The following is a 27,806-nucleotide window of genomic DNA, read 5'->3' on the forward strand; positions in this document are numbered from 1 at the left end:
ACTTACACATTAATGCATTAGTATTAACAATTCAATGATGCGATATATAATAACACTCACAGAGGCATTGTCTGTATAGCGAGTACTTTTAGTTTTAAGTATATTTTATTGATGATACTTATGTACTTTTGTCAGTGGTAGAAGAAGTAGCAATACCACAAAGTACAAATTACATTACAAGTAAAAGTACTGCATTCAGAAGTTTACTTACTTACTTAAGTGTTATTAGAAAAATGTAAAAGTATTATTTTCACCTACTTGTGTGTACATTATAATTAAATGTTTATTTTACCTATCTTTGTTAAGCTTTGTTGTCCTTGTTTTTAGCTGTATGTCTGTTTCTATCTATCTTCCTGAAAATTGTTCCTGGAACTGTGTGTAACTTGAAACTGGAGTCAAACTCCTTGAATGTGTACACATACTTTTCCAATAAAGCTTTTAAGTAAAAGTACACTCTGAAAGGGGCCATTTATGTATTATTAATTTTTGATGCTGCATTTTAATGTCGTAGCTGGTTGAAGTAAAGCTTGTTACATCTGTTCTATATTGATGGGTGGAATAACATTTCTATAATGCCTTAAAGATGATCAAATAGTATGTCAAATCATGACCAGAGAAGTTACCATAGTTGCTATAGTTACGATAGTTGTACGTGAGTAGTACAATACTTGAGTAAATATACGTTGTTATTGTCCACCACTGTGTGCTGTATATTGAATATAACGTTATTAAAGGAATAAGCATAAGCGAGTGACCGTTAGTAACCTTTCCCGAATTCTCGCGATACTACGAGGCGGAAGACATCAGCCGAATCTTCCGTACTAGTCAACTAGACTGTAGCCGCTTATGTTGTGCAGCAACCAACGACAGTTTAGGACGGTAGGAGGAGAGCGAACTGTTTGTTTTTCATAGTAAACCGGAGAACGGCAGCTGCTACTTGTTCGTCTTCGAACAAACGGTCATTTTTGCCTGTCCGGTGGAGGGTTAAGTGTTTTCATGTTGTGCAATTTACAGTGTTTGCGTGAAGACTCCCAACTGGCGGATCGCATCAGTTCGCCCGGAGGGTCATCGTCAGCGACGACACCCTCTGCTCCGTTAGCGTCAACTGTTTAGAAAATGACCGGAGAGAAGATCCGCTCCCTGCGCAAGGACCACAGGCCGAGCAAGGACGAGGATTTACTGGAGCCGGACGAGGAGGCTGCGACCGGGACGTTCACCGCCTCCAAGACGAACAACAAGAGCAGAGCGAGTAAAATCTTCAGCAATCACAAGTTAATCAAGTCTTCGTCCACACAGCAGCAGCAGCAGAACCAACAGTCGCAGATTAATGCTAACACCAACACACTGTCAACATCGGATGTCATCGATGACAACAACAAAAACCCCATTATCCGACCCGGGCAGGACTTTCCGGTGCATGAATGTGTGTTCAAAGGAGATGTCCGACGCCTGTCTTCGCTCATACGGACGCAGAACATCGCCCAGAAAGACATCCATGGTGAGTCTACCAGGTGCTTATCTCTTAGCCCTGAAGGCAGGATCCCCAAAACCCATCACGATCACCCAGTTTCAAGGTCCAGTGAAGCTTAGTTTTAGTTAGCTGATAGGCCATCGGTCTCCAGCAGCACTGGAAGTAGGCGAGGCTTCTCCCTACCAAGGCCTGGACAACAGATTCCCAAAATGAGGAACAGTTTGATTCCACTACACTACAATGTCTTCATCTGCAGTGCCTTTAAGCTGAGAGAACACAAAAGTGTGTAGGAAAGATTGTTTTCATCAGAAGCTTCAACACCTCCTCCCACCTGCAGTAATCCTAAATAATCAGATCTAATCACAAAAACCTTCTCAGATATGCCATCTTTGGTTAAATGGTTATTAGAAGTTGATCCTAAGCCAAGAGTCTATGTACTTATTGAATATTTGCAAGACTTTGGGAGACTGATAGCACCTCTTCTGCAGGGCAAAGTCTGCTCAGATAACACCAGTGTTTCCAAAGAAACCCTCCCTGAACTTACAAAAGGACGAGGTTGTTTTGTTCTGGTTCACGTGCTGAGACAAAAGATGGCTCAGTGTCAACGCTGGAATGTGGCCTGTCTTCAAATCAGAGCTCTGACACGGTGTAGTGCAACAAGGTGTCAGACAGGGCATTGGCCTCTGGTGTTGTTTTGGAACTTGAGCCTGTATTTTTCAAAGGTTTCGCCCGTCTTGTTGAGGGTTGGTAAAGTCGGTGTGTTTACTCTCACATCAGTTTAGTTTCCTCTGGATACAGCCTGAAGCCCAGCTGTCACACAATGAGTCATTAATATCAGTTTATTATTATTTGGCCTAACATTAGCTGCATATAAAGCAAGTATAACTTACAGTTAATGTTAACATTTTCTCACTTAGTCTACCAGTAGTTGTATCAAGCCATTCAGATTATATTAGTGTTATCTCCAGTGTTTTGAGCTGTCCAGTGTAATAGAGCTGCAACTAACAATCATTATTATTATTGATTGCTCAGACAATCTTTTTGATTAATCAGTGTCTATAACAAGTTTGTCTGTCCAACTGAATTTAACATATTTTAGCAGCTTTTACTTCATGAATGACTTAAAGCAATTAGTTTATTATCAAAATTGACGTCTAGAATAATCGATTAATTGTCAAATCATTTCAGCACCATGTTTTTCATACTTTTACAGAAGAAATAGTCCCAATGAAAACTATTATCAGCAGGTTCTGGGTTATCTAGTAGTAACCAGGACATTTTGGAAAGCACATTGGTGATGAGTTTTAAAATGTAATTTTCCATTCAGAGACGTATATCTCAAAACATCAGCAGAATAGACTGACACTATCTGCATGGCGAGTGTTTGGTGATTCAGGTTAACTGATCCATTTACAGTGGCAGATGTTCAGTGTCTCATTCAAGGACACTTTCACTGGAGACGTGGTTGTTGGTGTCTGTGACCACAGGCCTACAACATCTTGGTGTGCCCAGAATAATGACTTCAGTTGTGCCACTGCCCTACCTATACAGTTCATCACAACATCGGGGCTTCTGCAAGGCAGGCCCTCTTTACTCTGGATGCTCGCCCGCCGCTCTTTTCCTGGAAGAGAAGCCTGAAGGAGCTGACGGGGCAGTTTGGCTTCCTCCTGAGGGATTTTCCAATGCTTATGAGGCACATTTCACATCCTGGGAAGAAAACCTGTAGTCTTCTCCACACCTGACCCTAAATGTTATTTCCCCCTGAAATGCATTTCTCATTCAGTGTTTACTTTATGTCTGTGAACAAGCCATGTCCCTGTCAGCTAGATGCAGCTTATTTCAGGGGTGCAGTAGGTTAATAGACTATAATATTGCCTGTCATGGTAGGAGAACACACAATAGGCGTGTACTTACCGTATCATTTGGAATTTAGTGGATTCTGCCTCCCAATTTAAACATTTAATTCTCCCTGAGTGTGGCAGTCCTAGAGGCACAGTGCCTGTCACAGACTCTCGCCTCTTAGTGTAATTATGAAAGGCAGCCGATAAATTCTGTTTTTTTCCCTCTCTTCTTCAGGAAACACACCGTTGCATCTCGCTGTCATGATGGGGCACAAAGGTGAGTAATGTTTAATGATGCACCTCCATGTGGTTTATTTTTGTCTCTCTCTGTGGCTTTCTGAACGACTCTCTCTGCGGGTCTGTATGTTGTCTTGTAGTGTTTCCGTTTATTTGTGTGTTTTGTGTGTGTTTCAGTTTATTTGTCTGGCTAAGCACCAGCAGACATTTGTCACAGATCACCACACAAATCCCAGACGGCAAGATGCTCATGCATGAATAAAGAGGTTGTGTTTATGGATTTTTGCCTGGTCAAAAAACGGGATTTAGCAAGAAAATTATTTTCTTCCTTTCTTATGGACATGTCATATCTTGTATTTAATACATTTGTAGAGAATATTAGAACATATTTTAATCAGTGGGGATTAGATAATGATGACATTGCAAGAAACAGGATCTTCTCAGTGGCTTAAGTCTCTTGTTCTGATTGGTGTTCCACTGCTGGCTCAAAGACTAATAGTTTGAAGCTTGCAAGGGGGATAATTAGTTGAGATAAGAGATGTAATTTTTCAACGGCCATAATATTTGCTTCGTATGCTGTTATTAGTTTTCTGCTGGCGTCTCTTGTGCTGAAGAGGTTACATAGTTATTAGTTGAGTTTGAATCAGTTGTGGGAAAAAAGGCAAAAGATGATGCATATTTTGGCGTGTGTCACACAGATGGGGCAGCTTTGTGTGTTTTGTAAGTGTTACTGTTTTTAAGTGTGTATTTATGTAACATGTCCTGGAATAACAATCAGTATATGATGAATATGCTATGATGTATCAAACCTTTACATGATTTTGTTTTTAGCTGAATTGCACTAGCTGGACTGAAAGCATGTGCATGAAATATTTATGCGCTGCCCCTCTGGGGCGATGCTTACATTTAATTTCACAAGGAGACTTCAGAACATGCTATTGAAAAATTAATCCTCCTTTTTTTTGCAGCAGGCTCTCAGTGAGCAGCTGAAGCATAGGGTTACTCGTACTGCACGTTCCCATTTGTTTAGTGTCTGTCATTCGAGCATGGGTTTCAATTGATTTCACATTCACAAAGTTCAATTCCTGTCGCCGGAGTGAAGGCCCTGCCACCGCCTATTGGTGATTCAGACAGCGGAGTGCTGTGTAGTGTGAGTGTAGTGGCGGATGGGATGCTATGGAATTGATTGTGCTAATGAGGTTGCCTATCTCTTGCCTGAGCTGCTACCCCGTCCTCCAGGGATGCTCAGGCCAGACAGGCTGAATGCTACAGCATGAGATCATAGTCTGGGTGTGGCTGGTCTGTTGGGATGGAGAGGACAAGGCTCTCTTTGTGTATGGTTGAGTGTGTGTGCCTTTATTATTTATCAGACTTGTAATGACAGCGATGCATTTCTATAGTCCGTTAAATTTGAGTTTTAACTGTTATGCAGGTTAAAAATACCCCGTAGAAGAAGAAGAATGGAACCATTAACAAAAACCAAAAGCCAAAAACGGAGCTTAAGGAAGTTCATATTTGTGGTTCCACCAATGATAACCAATGAAATACTGAGAAAGGAGTGTTGTTATATGCACATAATTATAGGTACAAGGCTAAATTAACATTTGTCCAAAAAGAAACTCTCTACTCTTCACCAGCCCTCTTATAATTATAACAACTGGGCACAGCACATCAAGGCATACTTCTTTATCGTCCTTATGGAAAAACGTATTATGCCGTTTCTGTTGCTATTAAAGGGACCTTTGTTTCTCTTCTTCCATCTGCTGAAACTAAAAATCTTTTTCATTATCGATTAATCTGCCTATTATTTTCTCAATTAATCAATTTTTTAAAATATTGGAAAATACTGAAATACCCATTACAATTTCTCATAGCCTTCAAAATGTCATGTTAGAGAAGCTGTCACCAGAGAGTTTTGGCAACTTTGGTTTAAAAATGATTCAGGCCTAAATAATTCATCGATTTGTAAGTCTGTAAATCACAACTAATAAATTAATTGACTTGCTTTTGTCCAGTGGTTGTGATATCTGTTCCCACAAAGATAAAAACACAAGATTTTTCAAATTGGTTTCAGAGAGAGAAGATAACAATCAAGTGAGTGTTTGGAGCCAATGTGCCAGTCTGGCAGGGTTAGTCTTCCACTGAAACTGCACATTTCATCAGTTCGTCACTAAAGAAAGATCAGCCCCTTAAATCGAGAGATGAGATTAGAGTGTTTATATATACATTAGTTTTGTCTGGAGAAAAAACACAACATTGGTTTGGGTCAAACTGCAAAGTAAACCAGGTGATGTAAAAGAGCGTCGGTTTCGCCTCAGAGACTGTGACGATGTGATTCTTCAGCTCCTGTTTGATTTGGTGGCTGAGTGAGTGATCGATGGCGAGGAAGTGAGCGAAAGAGCCATTTTATGGATGTACTCAGCCTGGATCAGAATGAGTGGTGATGGTGGGGGTTTTAACAGCCCACAGAGCCTCTTGACAAGTGCCCCGTCTGTAGCCAGTGCACGTAGTAAAGTATTAGATTAGCACTTTATTTCTCTATCCTGCTCTGCCTCCCTCGCTCCTCTGTTATATGTGACCTCCGTACAGCTGCCGCACATGCAATCAACCCAGAAACCCTCAGGGAGACCTCCTTTTATCAATACTTTCACGACTGCGTATCAGAATGAATCGCACAGCAAACCGTGGCTAATGAGTTATAGGCTATATGTTAATGTTTCCAGGCAGCTCTTTTCGATTTGATCCAAATGAATGACCTGCTGTTGTTAGTGCTAAGAAAACACCAACTCAAAAGAACCATATATATATATATATTATAGTATAACTGTATTATATGATATAGAGCTGAAACAACTTGTCAATTAATCGATTGACAGAAAACAGCTTCTAAAATTATTTTTTGTGGGGAATTTTATGCCTTTTTGGTTAGCTGGCAGTTGAGAGATGTCAGGAAATAAAGGCATAGAGAGATGGGGAATGACATGCAGCATAGGTCCCCAACTGGAGGTGAACCTGGAGGTGAACCAGGGATGCTGCGGTTCCTGGTTGGAGCTCTAACTCCTAGACCACTAGGGCACCAATCAGCAACTATTTTAATAATCAATGAATCGTTTCAGTTATTTTTCCAGGAAAAAATATCAAATCAAATGTTACGATTTGCTGCTTTTCTTTGCCATATGTTAATAAACTGAATCACTTCAGGTTGTTGGTTGGACAAAACACGTAATGAACATGTCACTATGGGCTTTCACCATTTTCTGACAGAATGATATGAGAACATAATCTGCAGATTAGCCAATAAATACATTAATTGTTTATTATTTTGTGTAGTTGCAGCCCTCTACAACAAATTGGAATGAAACCAAATGGTATAGAAACCCTGTGTCCAAACACTATGGTGACTCAAATCACCCAAATAATTTTGTCAATTTCAATTCAATTCAAAAGGACTGTCTGCTTTTGCCTCAAAGCAGACAGTCCTCCTTGTACCTGAGAGGCTGAAGCCAGACCAGAAGCTAGCAGGTTCGTAGCTCAGGACCCACGGCCTGGATGTTCTCTCTATGTTTATGTAATGTATATCTGTTAAATGTTGTCATTATATATTACACAATCTTTGGACTTAGCAGGGTAATATATAGGTCAAAGGCTCGAGGGAAAGCGAGGCTTACGTCAGAAAGCAGGCGCTCGAGCAACTTGGCCGCCTGTATGTTCTCCATGTCAACCTCTGTTATCAGCTGCTGCGTCCCTGAGCCTGGGCACGGACCGGACTGATGCATAAACACAGAGGTTTGCTTTTTTGTTTGCTGATGTAAGGCTCTTTGTGAGGAGCTCTGCAGTTATATCCATCCTTCCTGCTGCCAACACAGCTTCTTTATTTAATTAAAACATGCAATATAGCAAATATTAGTCAATCTTTCAGATGTGGTCAGCCTTTGGACAATATTCAGCACTTAACATGCAGATTGTGTCGAGCAGAATTGGGCAGAAATTTAAAGAAGAAAACGAATTCAGACTAGTCATGAGCTAAGTCTTTGAACCTCAGCTGCTCCCCTGGTGTGAACACAATGACTTCCCATTGGCCTGTCTTTGTTCACTTTGATTTTCTTTGCTACGCTTCCACCTTGAAGCAAAGCTGTACATTAGAACAATGGTGTTGCTGCTAATTGTTTTTGTAAAAGAATATAGCCTAAATGCTTTGGGTGCTGTCACAACACACCCTTTTTATTTCTCTGTAACTACACTCCTGGGATTGCCACGCTCCTCTTTGTTGTGTGGATAATATGTTTAATTAGGAAGAGTTTCAAAATGTATTCCTCTCTGTCATAAAGAATGTATGAGACCCTGGCCTCTTTCTCATGAATAAAACATAGCGAGTTGTAGATCAGAGGGGTGATGTGGTATTTTAGAGTATGTGACAATGTTGCTACATGTTTCAAAAGGCAGAAGTTATTATTTCTGGTTCTTGACACCAGGTTGGCTCTGTGAGTACGCCACTTGAGGCTGGTTTTTTAACAGTTTTCATACTGATGTTTAGCAGAGAAACAAGTCTGAGCATGAGGGCAGTAACCAGGTTGAATTTGTTTGCATGACTAATAGGGTTGACTCAAAGGTTTGCAATGAAAGAGGCTGTTTTGAGAGCTTCTATGCAGCTTTTGTCAGCCTGAATCACTGAGAAGGCCAAACAGCTGTAATAAAGCCCAAGTTCCTGCACCATCAAGTGGAAGCCCTATAGTGCACATCCACTCAGCAGCAGTTAGCAGTTAGCCTCTGCTTTGCATTTGAGTGGTTTGCTGCTTTCAGGACTGTGACTGCTCCTGCCCAGCGCTGAGACAGTGCGGCACAGACGCCAACATTATAATGAATGATGTCACGACAAAACTGACAGCTGAGCTGGAACAACAGGCTTCACTTTTGGCTTGCTGTAGTTTGTTGACAGGCTGCCCAGAGAGTGACGGGATTTTGTGCTGCACTCACTGCTGATCTTGCCATAGAAAAGGGATGAGGCTCTTTGGCTGTTTTCCCATTGTTGGAATACAAGCACAGCTCTGATGGGTTACTCTGCACAGTACCAGTGGGTGTCTTTTTGTGAAGTTTGACATTTTATCCCAGAGAATCCTCCCTCATTTTATAGTAGCATAGAATCTAAAGTAGGATGCCAAGTTTTGTGTAACTGTACGTCCCATATGGCTCTTTGGTTAATGGATCAGTTGTCATCTCAATCCTCAACACAATCTGCCCCTCTATAAAACCAGGATTATTTTTATGTCATTGATTTGATGCTACAGGAATCGTCTTCAGTTCAAAATGTACTGCAAAGTGGCAAAAGGGTTATCAGCATTTGTGTCGTAGACTTCATTTTTGTTTGGTTCCAGTCTTAAACACGATATGAGAGCTGGGCAATGTGTTGCCATGGAGTTAAAATTAGTTTCTTGGGCTTTTTTTTGTCTGTTTGATGGGGGGATCCGAGTATGAATTAAATGTGTGTGTCACCATAGCAACATCATAGGTGATGACAAGAAGCAGCTCATGGGAAATGTGGGATGTTAGTCTCAGTCTCAATTTATTAAAGTCCTGTCAGGATATAGTAAATCTTCAGTTTTTAAACCTGCCAAACAAATTTCATTTTCTTCCACTTTCTTCTATGTCTAAACATTTTGTTTTAATTCAAGACAAATGAGGAAAGCCAAAAGAGCTTTTTTGTTTGGCATTTGTCCTTTTGATAAAGGTCATTTTTGCTAAATACCACACCACGTTTTTACACCACTTTTTTGTCCATCTGTTTCTCTGTGTATATTTTTGTTTCTCTAGTTAAAATGTACCTAGGAGTTGTCTCTGAGACAGCTTTTGATGATTAGGTGCAGAGTCTTGTTTTGCTCTGGTCAAAAATAATGGGGCTGCATTTAGACATTTTTATCGTCTGAATTAAAAAGTGTCTCCAGTTCCCCCTGTTAAGCAGAAAGCAGCAGCCAGGATTTTAATTGGTGGTCGGAGAAAAAAGCCACTTCAGATGTTGCTTCACTGGTTACTGTTTTTGTCCTTTTACAGATGATCTTTTTCAAAGCACACTTAAGTTGACTGCAGCTATGCCCCAGGTATCTTAACCTTATCTTAATGAGCCTGCAACCGTCCATCCCTGAGCAAACCTGTGCTTATTCTAAAAAATTGAGGTGTAAGACCTTTGTTATAGAAGCACATACTGAGTCATGTTTGTCCATTTAAAGGTGTTTCTCTTTCCTCTCTTGAGTTGTTTGTGCTGCTGGTCTTAAATAAAGCTGATATAATTTAAGTAATTATCTACCTATGCCTATATCTACCATCTTTCTGTCCCTCTTACAGAGTGTGCCCACCTGCTGCTAGCCCACAATGCACCAGTGAAGGTGAAGAACGCTCAGGGATGGAGCCCCCTTGCTGAGGCCATCAGCTACGGAGACCGACAAATGAGTAAGTGTCTGTGACTGACTGACTGGCGCTGCTTGGTAATGCACTGAAACAGACCTCCGACCACTACTGCTACATGCTGTGATGATGTTGGTCAGACAGTTTATTTACTGAAATCAGTATGGCCTCAAGAGGCTTTCAGTTTGGGGTTTCCTGTGTGAAAACAGTGATGAAGGAGAGAACAGGTCCACAGATCAACAGTTGCCTCTGCACATTCTTCCACGCTGCTGCCCCCAAGTGAGGCCATGATGCAGGCCCGCCTCCTTTGTCCCTCAGAGAGGACATTCCTCAAGGCCCTCTGGCTTTTGTGCTCTGATGAAAGGCAATTCATTAGATGTTTCTCTTTCTCCTCATAGGCTGATTGTGCTCAAGCCCCTGCCTCGCCCATTTTCTACCCACAGCTTATAGTGGCTCAAACTCTGCTTTAAAATAGTTTTAATATAAAATATTTTCATTTCAAATGGATGTTCCCACTATTACTAGTAAGCATGAGCTTTTACAAAAACATCACTGACATGTAAGTCAAACCAGTATGTTAGTTTTTATAGGTGCTGCATGCACCTTTGTACACTGGCAGTTCAATCTTTCTCATATTGAATATTGAACTTCTGGCAATGAGCATTTCCCAAAAAAAAATTTCCCAAACTCTTTAACAATTTTCTATTAGACCTGTGTTAGGCTGTATAGCTTCTATTTTTACTTGATAGATGCATTTTTTTGTTATGTATTTAAAGCTCTTGATAATCTGGTCATGGGAACAGGAAGGCCTGTAGTTTCTCTCTGTGGGGTGGAGCCGTGTATCAGTGGTCAGATACTAAATAAGAATGTGTCAAACTGAATTACAACACTATAATACTGCTACAAAACTACAGCCAGGCTGATGTGTGAAGTGTTGGGAACTGATGTTGGCTTATCACAGGTACATGGGGTTGGAACATTAAATTGAAGCTGTGTCATCATTGTATTGTCTTTTAGCAGTCTCTACTCTGGGCTCATTTTGCTTGGTTGTGTGTATCCTTATTCCTGCAGATAACAGACTAAACACTCTTGCAGCAATATTACATTTAGACATTTGCAACACAGCTAAAATGAAAATGTATAATGTAAAATGTTCTCAGACACATGTTAACCGTCAGTCCGTCACAATGAAAGAGTTGGACCTTATTAGTGCAGGTGCTTGGCTCTAACATTGAGCAATCATACAGGCAGGCAGCTCCTCAGATTAACTCTCTAATACCATTTACCGTACCATACCAGGTTTACAAGTGTCTCTGTTGACTGAAGCCTCTAATGAACTCTGTAACACCGTTTTACTTTACTTTACCTCAGCTCGTCTAGCTTGTACAGACCACCATGTTACGCAGCTGCATGACATATTGTGTTTTGAGTTCAAGGCACAGCTCTTGCTTTTTCCCTTTTGGAAAAACTTGCTGTTTTGCGGCTGCTGCAGTCTCCATTCACCATTGCTCTCAAATGTCTGAAATCCCTGACTGAAGTTATGTAGAAGACGAGGCAGGTTGAGAGAAATATATACCATATACCGTAAAAGTAAAACACCAGATAATGTAGTGTTATATGATTATATAATAATGTAAGAGTATCTAAAAGTTGTCTTTTGAATTAAAAAAAAAAAACTTTACTTACTACTACACCCCCACCAATGCAGCCACCTGCATTGTTTTCACGCAGGCTGACTTCGGTCTGAATGCCCACCAAACGCTCTCTTTTCAAAAGGCAGAAATGATTCTTTTCATTGTCATATCAGCTTTGGTTCTGGACACAGTGAGGCAAATGTGCACCAGGCCAAACAAAGAGTAATTCAAAGACCTCTATGAAGTGGAGTTCTAGGAAAAAGAGCAAATTCACTAGGACTATACCTGCTTCTTCTGGATCTGGGCCAGGGAGAGGAGTTTATAGGCCAGAGCTTAGCGGCTGGACTTGTGTCTGTCTGCTGATTCAGGAGATCACTAGACAGGTTCATGCTCAACCTGCTGGCAGACAGGTACAGTAGGTCAGTCCGCTGATCACTGGAGTCAGCTGACAAGAGGGACTGCGGCTTCTGTTGCACTGAAGCAAAAACTCTGAGGACTGTTGTTGCTGTTTAACCCTCTTTGCCTCTTTGTGTTCTTTAATGTCGCTCCAAAGTACAGGGCAGGGTCTCTGTTGTAACAGCTCAGCTACAAATGGCTGAGACTGCACACTGTAAAACAATCACACTTGGTCTTCCTTACATAAAAGTTAACCAGGCTGCCATGATGACATTAAAGGAGAAAGGTGCTGAAGGAAACTGTGACTGTTTTCCCTATTCAGCGCAATAAATGTCGAGTCCTTTACAGGCTTAGCCCAGCAGAGCCCTGCCTCGCAGTTATTCAGTATGAGCTGAGTCAGCGTCAGTCAGGACTCTGCGAGGAAAGTGGAGACCGAGGAGTTTTGTTTGTTTGATTTAAGGCAAATGTACAACCCTGGAAAGTGCTGAAAACCAGTAAAATATTTTTGATGTAGTTATAGAGGTCTGCAGCTCTCCATTGGTATTGTCAGATTAACCTGCGTCTTTTCTTGAATGGGATTATTAAAAAAATACTCTAACTCAGTGCTCTCTCTGTGTTATTTTTAGCCAATGTTTGTGACTGATTTCCCTTAATGTCAACCCACATTTGTTGTGATTTGATGTTATTTGTCACCTGAGTTTAGTCACTTATGGCTTTCCATTTGAACAAGGAGGCAAAATGTGGCTCCGAAATAGATTTTGTCATTTGTTTTGTTCAAGAGCTATTTCTGTCCTCAGTGGCCTTCCACTCACGCAGCGATGTCGTCAGCTCTGCCAGTCATGTTGGTGTTTATTAGATGGGGAACTGTTTGCTTGTTTCCATATCATAAATTTACAAGATGAAGTGATAATAAATATAGTTGACATTTTTGTCTTCATGTTATTATTATTATTATTATTATTCTGCTGTGCTATCAGAGCCATCAGATGTTTCTGATTTACATGTTCAGCATGTTTTTTGAACAGTGTAATACTTTGGGTTTGTAAAGTATCAAAAAGGAAGCTTTGTTCTTTTAAGGCCACAGCGGACCGTCAGTGTTTGGTCTGTAGTTGAAGGACTTGACCAGGGGGAAGTATGGCTGTGATATCATTTTCAAAATTGAATTTTCTTATTTATTTTTTCCAGGAAGAGCATTGGGGTTTGGCTGTTATTCTGTGGGAAATTATCACCACCCACTGGCCATTGTTTGGTTCTGTTCATGACTGATTAGTTTGTCTACTTTTACAGACAATTTACCCAGCAAACAGCCAACATTTGGAAGATTGGTTATATATTTTAAATACACTGTATGTTGGTGCCTAGCCTTTACTGGAGTCCTCTATATCGACAGTATTGAAATACTGTAGGTTTCATAGCAGTGAAGTGACAAAATAATATTAAAACAAAACGATAGTGTCTGAACAGGACAGATCCCCGTCCTAAAGCTTAACTAAATTTTTTCCTCCCCACTACATTTATACATACTTTTTGAAAGCAGCTTGTCATTTTTAATCAAGCATTAAGAGCTCTCCATCCTGCGTGTGGTATGTTATCTTTAGTTAATGTGGACGTTTTGAGTCTTTTTAGATGTCTTGTAAAATTAATTGACCATACCTCAGTAAGTTTAAATATTTGAATCTATAATAATCTAATTCAGATGGGCCTTTTTGCTGCAGCTGCTGCTGCTGCCTGCCTGCTTTGCTCTGCTACACAGTGACTCCACAGCGTACCTGTGTCAATATTGACTGTTCTCAGTTTGCTGGAGACCTGCCAGTAGCAGTTGTCCAGTTAGATCCGAGGCCTAATTGTTAAATGGTTGCAGTTTGTGTTGATGTAAATGCAAATGTGTCTTGACTGTTGACTCTTTTCATTAATGTACAGAGGTGAAATTACTGACATCACTCACCTCATTAATGCCAGGAAAGTGCCCTAATCAGTATCTGGGTGAATTAGCGCCAGCATGGAGAGTCAGTTAGGTTTAGTGTTGAAGCGGTCGGCATTGGTCTGTGTGCAGATGGTGAGATTGTAGTCCTTTCCTTGTCCCGCTGAGATGTGGCGAGGATCAGGAGGAGTCCCATCCAGAACTTGTCCACACTCATTAGGCAGCCGGGCCACAAAGACACCCTCGTCCTGTACTTGTGTCTGTGTCAATTGGTGCGTGTGTAGTCATGTGTGTCAGTGTGTGCGTGCGTGCCTGTGCTCTCATTTGGCCTTGTTTTACCATCGAGCCCTCCGCCCCCTCTGTGCTGCCTCATGGGGAGCACCAGTAAGACAATATGAACAACATGTTTGTGTATGTTGACTCACCACGTGGAGCACAGGAGCTAGTTAGGCTTATGATTATGCCATATGTCCACTATTGCTTTTAGTCCTATTAAAATGTAGGACAGTCTGGGTGTCTCAAGCCAAACATTTTCCTGTGTTTTTTTTATTACTGTTTCCATTAGTTTATAAGTGGCACAATTATGTCGTCATTTAATCCCCTCCTGGCTTCATCAAAGCACCACAATTATGTCAGTGAGCAGCTGATGCTTCCACTCCCCTTATAAACAGCAAATAACATTTAAATAAGTGCTCGCTAGTTGGGTGTGTATCCCTTTTGCTTTTGCATAAACAAGTAAGTCTCCCGCAGCCAATGGGCTAAAGAGCTATGAATGCTCGTTAATCTGACCCGTCATAGTTGAAAGTCGACTGTGACTTTGTCTCTCCCCCAGGTCATTAAGGAGGTTAAAGGCGCAGCTCATTAGCAGGCGGCTCCATATCTGTCAGGCTCGTTCCCTTTGAACTTCCTGGAACGTTTTGATCCCTGCAGGCGGCGTGCAGGGATTGGCGCGTTGCTGCTGGGAGTGTCCCATCTGGCCCCAGGAAGTCAACATATCTCTGAACCAAAAGCCAGCGTCACTGTAAACTGCGTTCATTCTTATTGTTGACAGGATTTACATACACACAGCAGTCTGCTGAAGTGTTCATATATCAAAACTTCTTTACATTAAAATGAGGGGCTGCACAACGAAGGTAGATGCTCTCTAAACAGCTCCTGATGGAAGAGAGCAGCTCTCTAAAAGTGAGGAAGGTTCAATGTTTAAAAATATGCCAACTAATTATGGAGGAGCTGGCCTTCATGCCATGTAGAGAAGGTTTGCCAAAGCAAGAGCAACGTAGTGGAGAAATTAGTTTTTAAATATAGTGAATATATCTTCTTTTTCTTGGAGCAAGTTAAGTGGTGGGATCGGATTCAGCAAATCAAAAGGTTATTCGAAAAGATTTCACAGCCAGCCGTTATGGGAACAAATTGCATTTCTCCAATAAACTTTTTTATCATCTTCAAAGTGGAAAAGGCTCTTCAGCAAATGCTTTTTTTCTGCGCAGCAAAAAGCTACCTCATTGTTGATGCTTTTGGTCTCACTTCGTCTCTCTTTCTCTTGTTGTTTCTGTGTCTTTCAGTCACAGCGCTGCTGAGGAAGCTGAAGCAACAGTCCAGGGAGAGTGTGGAGGACAAGAGGCCCAAGCTGCTGAAAGCCCTGAAAGAAGTAAGCAGTCCTGACTGTTCTCTCTAACAGTGCTCCTCCTCATGTCTTCATGCTGTCTCTCTTTTCTGCTCATCAGATCTTTTTACTTCTCATCCTGCTCCCATCTTGTTGTCCCCTTTTTTAATCTGATCTTTTCTCTCGATTTTCCTTTCACACTCACAAATACACAAACATCCCTCCCAGACACCAGTCAAGTTTGTCATTCACAAATTACTGTCATCACAACAAAGCAAAGCCAGGAGGGACACACACACACACACATTGTCAACCAGTCAGAGTCGCAGACGTGGTGTTTAAGGCTAAGTAAAACCTCACAGTGCTTTTGTGGCTGCCTGCTATGACGTCACATGTAGACACACATACTGTAAACATGTAACTACTAACAGACATGCTGTTCAGAGCTGCCATTATCCTTCAGGGTTTGTTGTGGTTGACATGATGTCAAACATACACACACACTGTAAACATTTAGCCATGTACAGACCGACAATATGCTTTTCAGAGCATCTAACGAGGAGCCTTTCTGTATTGTTGTTGCTGCCTGACATGAAGTCATGGAGGCCAAACTTGTAGGCGTAATCATCTGGCGATTTCAGCTTCCGGTCAGCTGGGCAGCGCCCCCACCCCCACAAGAGAGTCAGGGAGCAAGTAGGCAGATGGGCAAATATAAGAGCAAAAGAGGCAAACTATCTAAAACCCTGTGTTTTTAACTGCATGTAAATGCTGGATTTGGGTGTCTTGACAAGTTGCTTGACAGTCAGCCGAGCCTTTGTTTGACGTGACAGGTTGCGATCCTTCCTGGATGATGAGGCAGAGATGCCAGAGATGAGATTTTTCTGTGTCATCGTCTCTTAGAGATTATATAGCTCTGGGAAATGATGATCTCCTGCAGCCTGACATCATCACCAAATGCCAGATTGAGACCACCAGTGGTGCTGATGAGATCAGTTCATCCCATCATAGTACCTCACAGGATAATTAGGCGCCATTGATTTGTGTCAGTCAGGCGTGGTCCAGTTTCTAATTTTTCACTGATTTTGTTGCATGCACATGAAATCCAGCAACATATATATATATATATATATATATATATATATAGCATTTTATATCCTGTATTTCCATCTTCTCCCCTCATGTGATTTTCCTTATGATTGAGATTTCTTTGTCTTCATTTGCAGCTTGGAGACTTTTACTTGGAGCTTCACTGGGACTTTCAAAGTTGGGGTGAGTCAAGCAACACCTTCTGCTGCCTTACAATAGTGACATTATCCACTCTGGAAATTAAGCACGTTTCCTCAGTAAGGATGTAGCCTGAAACACCAACAGAAGAGGATAATGTGATGCAATCTGTCAATGTCTGTCTGGTTAGTGAGTGCTGTGTCTGTGCCATAAGGGACATCGACTATGGCTACAGGCTGAAAATGACTCCTCCTGCTGGACATGAACTGAAGCACCATCCTCTAATGTCAGGAATATCTGCTAATACCAGAAGGAGAATTTAATCTCCAGTTGCACTGAATTTACACATCATTTGCAAAGCAGATGAAATATACCATGTGACAGTACATTAGTCGTATCCACTGGTGTAGCAGCATTTGCTTAGTCTGCAATAGTCTGGCCCCAGACTGTGATCCTGGACTGAATTCTGGGTAATCTCTGTGTATTTGTGAATTATTGACAAGGTGGGCAAGATTATGTAATGGACGCATGATAGTAACTAAATGTAAACTGGTTGCATAACAGTGTATTTGTAAATGGAATTTGTGTAAACATAAAGGCTGTGATTTCTAAAGATGTATGTGCTCAGAGAAGAATCTGGTTTAAACCAACACAGTCTCATGGATCTGAGACTCTCAGAGGGATTTCTGGCTTTGTGCCCTGTTAAGTCTACATGTGGTGCTCTGCTGGGTTTGGAAGAGCCACTTGCATTTTTTTTTCAATGCAATCCTGCAGAGAAGGACTTTTTGGACCGTTAAAATACCTCTTGAGTTTTGTGCAACGATAGAAGCAAAGAAAGTTTCTTTCTGCCAGTTACTTAACCTGGTGAGGACTGTGAGTTATTAAATATTTAGCAACACGTTATAGGGCCCTCTAGTCTACAGAGCTATATGCTACTGAGGCTTTGAAGAGGATGGTATTCTTCATTATTGAGTGAGCTTTCTAAATTTAGATGTCACTTCACATATCCTTACTGTATGTTTTCATGTTGCAGTGCCTTTGCTCTCCAGAATCCTGCCTTCAGATGCCTGTAAGATCTACAAGCAGGGCCTCAACATCAGGCAAGTCCTGTCAACAAATGTAATGCATTTAAATGTTAGAAGACAAAGAAAAGCTGCCTTGTGACACCACCTCATGAAAACCACATCAAATTAAACCGTAATTCCAGCAGAAATTCATCACACTCTGACGCACGCTGACACGCAGCCACAACAATGTATCTACAGCGGGAATCCACGTTGCTGTGTTTCATGGCCTTCAGATCTCTGCTACTGGGTTACATCTGCAACAAACCAGGGCAGACCTTTATCTAGCACATACACAGATGCTTCTATATTTGGGTATCGTAACATCTCATCAGAATTTATTTGAAGAATTAACTTGGTGCATAAAAGAGTGTGTTTGTGTCTCTGTGTGCTCCTCCTGTATGAGTTACCCTTGATGTGGAGCTTGTCATTATTCTCTGAAACTGCTCCTGGCTTGTCTCATTTGGTATTCAAAATGCCCTCTTATTATGCTGTAGTTGCAGGGAGAGAAAGAGACAGAGAGAGTGAAAGGAAAAAAAACTGTCACAGCAAGTTCATTTACATTCTAGTGCTACAGTGTGTCGGGCCTGTCATACTGTACCTGCCCATAGCACCTACCACTTTGTGTCTTCACAAGAACATCAGTTATTCTCTTAGCTGTCACACCTCATTCCAGGACTACCCACTTTGACAAAGTACAAAAAAAAATTCTTGAAATGTGTTGCTGGTGTCCCATGGCAATGATTACCATACACATTGTCTCTAAACGGTGTGACATCCATCACAGTTCTTGCTTACAGTTTTGACACTGTGTGTGTCTCGCATGTGGCCAAAGTTAATCAATTCTTTTTCTGTCGTCTTCTGTTTCCTTTTCCTTGTTTGACTGTCTTCTCCTTTCATCTGTCTAAAGTTCCCACACTAAACCTACTCTGTGTGTGTGTGTGTGTGTGTGTGTGTGTGTGTGTGTGTGTGTGTGTGTGTGTGTGTGTGTGTGTGTGTGTGTGTGTGTGTCTGTGTCTGTGTGTCTGTGTGTCTGTGTGTGTGTGTGTGTGTCTGTGTGTGTCTGTGTGTGTGTCTGTGTGTAGATTGGACACCACCCTGATAGACTTCACAGACATGAAGTGTCAGCGTGGGGACCTGAGTTTCATCTTCAACGGCAATGCCATCCCCTCCGAATCTTTTGTTGTGCTGGACAACGAACAGAAAGTCTACCAGCGGATACACCACGAGGTGTGTGAGACGCATGCTGATGTGACACTGAAAGACTGAAGCCTCACTTGCAGCCCCTGAAGTTTCCATTGTTCATTACAACCCACATTTAGGGCTGCTCACAATTATTTAGTCATTAATTAACCTCATTCTTTTTTAAATTATTTTCTCAATTCATCATCTACAAACTGTCAAAAGTAGAGAAAAATTGGCTTCATATTTTCCCACAGTCATATTCAAATATCTTGTTTTGTCCAACTAACAGTTTAAAGCTATAAAATGTTCAGTTCACTGTCACTTAAGACAAAGAAGAAGCCTTTCGGGAGCATGACTATTCATACAAAATGTTTGTTGAGATATATTGCTCTTGGCCAAAGTGTTGGAAGAACCAACTGACATGGGGGAAAAAACTAAAATCACTGGTCCTGATGCCACTGGTGTTATTGAAAAAGCAGTGCTAAAAATCAGTCTGTACCGTCATCGGGTGTAAAAACCTGATTATTATTCTCCACTGTCATTAACGGGTGTCCAGATGAACGGACACATCCGGTACTGCTTTATACCGCCATACTGAGCGTCCAGGCCCGTGTTGGTGCCTTTTCTAACACTGTCCTGTATGTTCAGGAGTCGGAGATGGAGACCGAGGAGGAGGTGGACATTCTGATGAGCAGCGACGTGTACTCCGCCACGCTCTCCACCAAGTCCATCACCTTCTCCAGGGCGCAGACTGGCTGGCTGTTCAGAGAAGACAAGACGGTCGGTGTCAGCTGTTGTTTTGTGGTTGTTGTTATCATGAGGTTATTACTCTGTGGGTCACAGCAGGGGTTTCACCTGGATGTGGAATTTCTGTAAATCTTTAGTAGCATGACCCAGACATGAAGTTGGGAATTCTCTGGGGAAGGCAGGAAATGAAAGGTAAAAAATACACAGGGGTCAGTACACAGATGTATATCAGAATGTATTTTACACTTAATGTGTAACATAACGTCAACTGCAATATATGATGGTTTTCAGATGGTTTACTCAAAAGGAACCCAGGCTGTTGACCCCTGAAAAACAACATGGACAAATTAAAAGGGATAAAATATTTTAAAGTCTGGGAAGTTTCTGACAGTGCTCTGGAAGAAAAGCCACAGAAAGAGAAAGATATGGATCCCTGTACTCGTACTTTTGACTTTTACTTTACTGTAAAGCAAAGATGCTGGCAAACTAAAGTATTGCAGATAAATTAATAATAGTTTGACAGGTCTGGACTGAACTAGACACTCAGTTGTCTTTCCATCTTTTTGGACCTTTATGTGTTATTAGCTTGACCTGTAAATGTTGTTTCTCTGTCTTTTGTTATCTCACTCTGGGAGTCTTCCTCTGTCAGAATATCACTCTTGTTTCAAAACTACAGTTTGTCTGTGGACTCTGACCACTTTCTTGATCATATTCCCTGCACTTCGTACATATACCAGGCAGGAAGGACAGTAAATAAATGAAAGGAGCATCAGTGATAACTCCAGGAAGGAACCACAGGTGCAGGCTCAGAGTTAAAAACAACACAGACAGGGCAGGGGGCATGAGATGAATGAGTTATGTGGGTATTGCTTTCTGTCCCCTCGCTCCCTTGTCCTTTTGACATGTGTTTAAAAGGGAAATTGGTGCTTCAGCAGGGGGGAGGACTTATCTAACTGTTTCTTCTACCTTCAGGAGCGCGTGGGAAACTTTCTGGCAGATTTCTACTCCGTGAACGGCCTGGTGCTTGAGTCCAGGAAGAGACGGGAGCATCTGAGCGAGGAGGACATCTTGAGGAACAAAGCCATCATGGAGAGCCTGAGCAAAGGAGGGAATCTCATAGAGCAGAACTTTGAGGTGAGTCGGCCACTGAATATGGCTGATGTCGTTTCAGCAGGGTGACGGAGTCAGCAGAGAGAAGGCTATTACATCTAATTTACAGCCTCAGTCCACAAGGCCTCCACCCTCATCACCCATGCTGTGATTATTGGGGTTATGGGGCCTCATGGAGCATCACATTACAACCATCCTATCATAGATTGGTGCTTGAGACCTGCACGTTGATAACATGACATTACACAGGAGCCAATATGGCTAACATCCACCTTGACATCTTTTAAAAAAAGACACTGAGTCCTTAATGGCTCAGTAACAGTGCTGTTATGTAGCTGAGTCTCCATACAATCTGTACTTCTAGGGAGTGTCCAGTGTCAACAGATAAGGATGCTGAAGATTCAAGGATTTCTGATCTCTCTGACTTCTTTTATTGTCGAATGTTTGACCACATTGACTTGTTTTTAAGTATTTCATGGATTTAATATTATTAGCTTTTTCACCAAAAAGTTCCAGGAACTATGGAGGAACCAGAGGAACTAAAGTCAGGGACTAAACCCAGCTCTAAAAGTCTGTTGTATTCCTGTTTGCGTTTCTGTGAATTTTGGCAAATTAGATTGACGGCAGTATTTTAAACATTAAACACAGAGGAAACAATAACAGAGTGTTTCTGTTTGTATTTACTGCAACATGCCTCTGATGTTTGATTGGGATTATTTATTCTGATGAGAGTTTTATGGTTGTTTATTTGTGTTTCAGAACGTTATCGCCATGAAACTGTCAGTAAATTAAGTTTTTTCTCTCATCACCATTCCCGCTCTCATTCATTGCTAGCTCGCTTGACCGCAGCTCCCTCTCTCTCCCTCATCCTAATATTAATATCAGTGGCTCCCAGTACTGCTTTGTTTTATGAATGAAGTGAATGAGTTGAAGCAGTCACAGCGTTTGTGTTTGACCACTCGGCCCCAATAGTTCCCGAAATATCACAAAGTACTACACCCGGAGTAGGAACTTTTTTTTACCCCGTAACTATTTTCCAGGAACTAAATGTTCCTCTGGTGGAAATGCAGGTTGAGTTCATGAGTTCCTTAAAACGTTCTTGTTACCCCGGCAAAGTTCCTGCGATGGAAACACCTTTATATGTGTCTATTTAATGCTGACTCATTGTTCTACAGGTCTGATGCAGTTATTGCAATGTATCCCATCTACATATCCCATTCAGTTTATTTATCATTTATTATTCAGTGATGAAGTTACATCAGAATCAGAATTACTTTATGACATGGTGAGTCAGAAAAACCTGCTTATTTGTACACTATTTTTAGTTGCCTTCTGTTGGGCCACTTACTGTGACAGACATCCTGGATCAACAAGTCTTAGAGGTTTTCTCAGTTTAAAACAAAGGAGTAGAGTGCCGCTGTAAACTTAGAGCAAAGATGCACATTTAAAGTTACTCTGTGACTCACTGCTAGGAACCTTTCAGTAAAACTGAGAACCAGTTGGAGCACTGCTCTGTCCATAACCATCCTGTTTACCTATACCTGCAGCGTAACCACCAGTCCAGTCCTGAAACTGTCCTGTCCCGCTGGAACCTTGTGGTAGGACATGAGTCTCAAACAAAATAAACCTCACAGTTCAGCTGTATCTGCACAAAGATAAATCCTGTAGAAACAGCATGGACTTCCTGCCAGACTCTGTCCATCAACTTTGCATGGTTTATTGAAAAATTCCTGTCTGACTCCCCGCTGTTGTTTCTTTGATGTTTTATTTGTTTTGGACGTGAAAAGCGAATGAAACGCTGCCCCCGATCACTGTTGTTTGTGAGACAGGTCCACCCCACCTCCCCCTCCGTGTCCACTATGCATGGATTTGAGTCCAAGCACCGCTACCTAGTGGTGAAAGCTACAGAGCTGCACCTTATTCACCCTCCACCCCTTCACTACAGTATGTTCCAGACTTTGCTTAGCAAGCCCTTGTCTAAACACTAAGCATAAAGCCAGTCACACAGTGAAGACAATGCCTCTCATCACTCAATGGATGCCTTTTAACTGCTCAGTTTTTTGTCGACCCCCCCCCCTTGTTCTGTGCTGTGCTTTGTCTCATCACAGTGTCCTCTGTTGTCCGTCAGTCCATTTACACTCATTTGAATCAGTGCCCACTCGTGTTTAAAGTGCAAAAGCTGTGCTTTAGTGAGTGTCGATGTGGAAGTAGTTTCTCCTTCCACCCCAGTGGAAAATGATACATGGAAGTGGGTGAGAGTGAAAATAAGCAGCTGCTGTGACGTAGCTGTGTTTACCACAGCGAGGGAGAGCAGGTCAGCTCCGCGCCTGTGGACACAGGGAAGCGTGGGGGGCTTTCAAACAGGGCTTGACACTATTGATCACATGGATGAAGGCTAAAACCCCTGGTGCCATGAAATGATGGAGGGGTGGGACCAGCATACCAGCAGATCAGGGCCTCCGCAGACTATGTGTACTCTGTCCTCGTCACAACAACACGTGGTACACGCAGTGTGAGAGAGTGAGCACTTAACAAGGCCGCAGCCCACACTGAAAACACCAAAACATTTCTTCAGAACTTCTTTCTGTGAAGAAGTGGGAATGAAGGAAAACTAAGATATCTTCTCCGTTTTTATTTCACACAACAGAGAGCTGACTCTGGGCACAGTCTTGTTATCCACAACATTTTTCCACATTATTCTGCCCTAGTTGCCGTATTTAACCACGACTTACTAAAGAGAGGTCAGCTGGTGTGAACGTTGGCAAGAACAGCAAGTTCATTTTAGGAGGAAGTCAATTTTAGGAGAAACAGGATGGAGCGCACCCCAGTTCTAATTCAGGGTCGGCAAGAACAGATTGTCCGATCTTAAAATAAACTGACGCTGAAGGAGAACTCTTACAGTTTATTCAAGAAGGCTGAGTCGAGATCATTTTCCTCAGGAAGTTAAGATGATTCAATGCGAGGGGGAAACTCTGACTTGTTTTTATCTGGCTGTTTTTGGAGAGAGGTTTCTTCCATGCTGCTTTGCTGGTGGGTAGAGTCACAGTGGACAATAAAAATGATCAGAAAAGCCGGTTCTGATAGTAGCCTGACCCAGGAAGCACTGCAGGTGAATCTGTTTCAAATGGGCATTAGAAAGGCCACTCATTACAGAGGACTGTCTTTTGAATAGAAGTTCATTCACTGAACAGGCGTTTTGTTTTCTTATACAACTGGAAGCAAAACGTACAGTAATGCTAGCTGCTAAAACTGGTCCAGCTTTTACTTATTATTGATTGATGATCTTTAAGTGTCCTACTGTATGTAGCATCCTTTAGCTTATACATTTGTTAAACACTGATTCTGTCTGGAAGCATTTAAGCTGATAATCACCACCAACACTTGAATCCAGGTCTTTACTGTAGATGTTTTGTTAGTGCATGTAAAGCTACTAAATTCAACTTTTTGTCTTGAGGCAGCAAAGAAAGTAAACAGAAAAATAAAGTAAACATCAACAAAGAATATAAAAAGTTAACTTGTTCATCGTCAATCTGAAATGTTGCCACTGCAGCAAACACTCATGTTGAGCTGTAAATGAAACAGACTGTAGTCTGAGATGATGATGTCTTTTACTTACTGCTGTATTTGTAGAAATGGAAACACTGTTCAGGAAGTAAGGGCCATGTGTACAAAATGAGGTTACAGCACACTCTGTGAGATATTATCACGTCTCTGGTATTTGTCTCTGTAGATTTGTTTAGTGGTGGACTAAATTGTAGTAATACAGTTATAATGTATGTGTGAGGCTTAGGAGGCCAAACAGAGGTTACTGTGGGTTTAGTGATGCACTGACGCCCTCTAGTGGCCTGTGCTGAGCATGGCATTCCTGTGTTGGAGTAAATTAAGAAAGACTGATAGAATAAAGAGACTCCACAGATTCTCTCACAGATGAATGAAAATCAACAGTTTCAAGAACACAGATAGTTAATGTGACTGTAATCAGTTTAGTGAGTTATCATTTTGTTTTGTCTGCCATCAGCGTCACTTTGGACCTTTTGTTTTTCATTCTTGTGTTTTTTATGTGTGACCCTGCAGTATTTACTTAACGTTGTTGTTTGCTCTTCAGCCGACAAGGAGGCAATCTCTGACTGCCCCTTCACCCAACACTATATCCTGGGAAGAATACATCACTGCTGACAACGGAAAGTAGGTGTCTAAATAAATGAAGACTTAATTTTTAGACTTTTATGGGGGAATTAAGGGGAAATAATCTTAATTCATAGACATATTATATTTGTGAATGATGGAACTAAATGTGTGATTGTTCTTTCAAATGAACCACTATTTTAGTTTTCCTCTCTAAAAGAATAGAAAGTTAGACTTCAGATGAATCACATTAGCAAACATACTGCTGCAGTATCATTGTACATTTCCATTTCTGTAATACATATGGAAGATTTCTGCATAATAACAAGCTGTGAGCTGCCTTCATCGTGAGATTAGATGGTTGTTGTTTCTCTCTCCCCTCAGAGCACCTCATCTAGGCAGAGAGCTGGTCTGCAAAGAGAGCAAGAAAAACTTCAAAGCCACGATAGCCATGAGTCAAGACTTCCCTCTGGGCATTGAATCGTGAGTCTTCTCTATAACTTGGCATCCAGACGGTTATTAAAAAGCAGGGGGACCAAAGTCCCTCCTGTTATTTTCTCCTGACGTGCACAGTGGTGATAAAAAGGGAAATTAATAATTTGTGCAAATGACTGAAAAATGTTTTTGTTTGAATTTATTATTTCCTTTACATTTACTAAGAACTCTGGCTTTGTTTTTGTTTGTGTATCAGCAATGTGTTACAGTTCTGTCCTGTGGAGCTTACAAAAGTTGATAATAATACTAAGAATTGTGTTGATATGAGTTGCAAATGAAGTTAATACTGTTACACTGTAAACAATTAGAATCTAACAAATTAAACAAAACCTGCCAAAATCTAATACTTTACGTATGAACCAGTAAAATGTACCTGATATTTCTATGTATTTCAGCCAAAAGTTGTTGGTAGCTTCTTGTCTGTAACCAATTGTTGGTTTTGGTTTTGTTCTCCTCAGGTTATTGAATGTTCTGGAGGTGATCGCACCCTTCAAGCACTTTAATAAACTCAGGGAGTTTGTTCAGATGAAGCTCCCTCCTGGCTTTCCTGTCAAACTCGGTAAGCACACGTAATTCAAAGAAACAGACAGGATCGACACACTGAAGGATGTGTTGAAATGAAAAGGATTTTTTGATTCAATATTTAAAACATGGAAAGAAATCTACCGCAGACTGGTGTAACATTTCAAAGCATGCATCTAGGATTTGCAAAGATAAAATTTGTAATTCTGCTCCCCTCTCTCTGCAGACATCCCTGTCTTTCCTACGATCACAGCCACCGTGACGTTTCAGGAGTTTCGCTATGATGAGTTCGATGAGTCCATTTTTAGCATTCCCAACGACTATAAAGAAGACCCTAGCCGCTTCCCTGACCTTTAACCTCTCAAGCTGGAGCAGGAAACAAACGTGCAACGAGGCGACAGTGTGCTACGCAACACACTTTCTGAATTACTAAAAGGACAATTGGAAGAAAAAAACAGCGTTAATCGTTTCTCGACAGTTCATGGATTCCATCGTCCATCTCAACCCTGAATACAGACGACCAGAGTTTGACATACATGACAGAAATGGCGTCCTCAGAGCTGACGGAGGCTCGACATCTCCTCGTATTAACAAAGTGTTTCGAAGCGTAGTGTTGCACGTTCTCACTCTCACCTTCAGATTTGGTTTCATCCGGCAGCCGAGGCAGGAAGATGAGTCTGAACCTCTCATCAGCGAAAGGGCATTGAAGTTCAAACGAGTACGACAGCAGAGCAGGTGAGTTTTCTGTGCACGCGGTATAAGCAGAAGACGAGACAACCAGTTCAGTTGATGCTATGTATTTAAATATGTAAGTAATGTTTATAAAGGGAATGTTTTTAACTGACTTGTAGTAAAGCACTGATATTACTGTGTGACACATTTGGGGAGGAATTCCACCAAAAATGACTTTTTAGGTTCTTTTTCCTGCTTAAGTAGACTTTTAAAAATCCTCAAGATGCAAAAATCTTTTCAGTTTTGTGATTTTAGATTTGAGGTCAATGAGACATAAAATTGTAAATAATCTGCTGCACACCTGTGATAGGTGAAGTGGCTCCTTTTGTAGGTTAAAAACCTAAAAATCAGTTTTTGCAGAATCCCACTTTAACTCTACACATTATTAAATTGTGTGCACGTGTGTGAGTGTGTGTGTGTAACATTGATTTTCATGGGCATGGAGTAGCATCACTGAATGTTTGGGCACTATTTAGATCCACTACAGCCACTCGACATTCAGTTTATAGACACTCATTTTGTGATACTCAACCCTTAATCCTGCATTTGAAATATGAGTTTCATTGATGCAACGCTAGAAATGCTGCAATTTGTATGGTACCACAACATTTTCTCTTTGTTTGTTTGAGTGGCAGCGTGTGTAAGTTATGATGTCTAAGCCTTTTGTTTCATACTACACCTTTGTAACTATGTAACAAACTGTACAATCCTGCTAAAAGAAGAAAACTGGGGATTGTACAGTAAGTAGACATTAGGGAATGAATGAATGAATGAATGACTACCACATTCATCACAATTTTACACATACGAACCAGGCTTTTCCCCTGCACAATATGTAAATACAGGTTTTATGAGTCATTGTTTTTGTCTTTTACGTTCTCTTTTCTTTGTGCTGATGAGTTAAAGATGTCCTCTGCGAGAGGAAGAGTTGTTTTTTTAATGTGGCGTCAAGAGTTAATTCGAGTTCATTGGTTTGTAACATGGTGGCAGTTGCTATTTTTGTACATACTTGTAATGTTTTAAAGCAAAATGAATCTCTTAATTCTCCTGTCATTATTTCCCTTCCCACGATGTCTGATAAACCTTATGAACCTCCTCCAGAT

At 41.3% G+C, this 27,806-nt stretch overlaps 1 protein-coding gene across 2 annotated transcripts; it reads left to right on the forward strand.

Moving 5' to 3' along the window:
• The first annotated feature begins 870 nt into the window (after positions 1 to 870).
• Positions 871 to 27,741, forward strand: LOC139287449 (ankyrin repeat domain-containing protein 13C). Of its 2 annotated transcripts, XM_070908481.1 has the most exons (14): positions 871 to 1,301; positions 1,395 to 1,498; positions 3,548 to 3,589; positions 9,886 to 9,990; positions 15,459 to 15,544; positions 16,723 to 16,768; positions 17,757 to 17,823; positions 18,873 to 19,017; positions 19,621 to 19,752; positions 20,692 to 20,853; positions 24,935 to 25,014; positions 25,339 to 25,437; positions 25,908 to 26,008; positions 26,198 to 27,741. In XM_070908481.1, the coding sequence occupies exons 1-14, from the start codon at positions 1,117 to 1,119 to the stop codon at positions 26,326 to 26,328; spliced, it is 1,485 nt and encodes a 494-aa protein (XP_070764582.1). In that variant the 5' UTR covers positions 871 to 1,116; the 3' UTR covers positions 26,329 to 27,741. The 2 variants fall into 2 exon arrangements, with proteins under 2 accessions (XP_070764582.1, XP_070764581.1); XM_070908480.1 differs by having other exon boundaries at positions 871 to 1,498.
• The last annotated feature ends 65 nt before the right edge of the window (positions 27,742 to 27,806 follow it).

Source organism: Enoplosus armatus, chromosome 7 (genome assembly GCF_043641665.1).
Source record: "Enoplosus armatus isolate fEnoArm2 chromosome 7, fEnoArm2.hap1, whole genome shotgun sequence".
Classification (NCBI taxonomy): domain Eukaryota; kingdom Metazoa; phylum Chordata; class Actinopteri; order Centrarchiformes; family Enoplosidae; genus Enoplosus; species Enoplosus armatus.

Excerpts from the sequence above, each read along its gene's own strand:
- LOC139287449 (XM_070908480.1), top strand. The coding sequence starts at position 1,117 with ATGACCGGAGAGAAGATCCGCTCCCTGCGCAAGGACCACAGGCCGAGC. Across the intron at positions 20,854-24,934 it reads TCATAGAGCAGAACTTTGAG|CCGACAAGGAGGCAATCTCT; the intron begins GTGAGTCGGCCA and ends TTTGCTCTTCAG. Across the intron at positions 26,009-26,197 it reads TGGCTTTCCTGTCAAACTCG|ACATCCCTGTCTTTCCTACG; the intron begins GTAAGCACACGT and ends CTCTCTCTGCAG.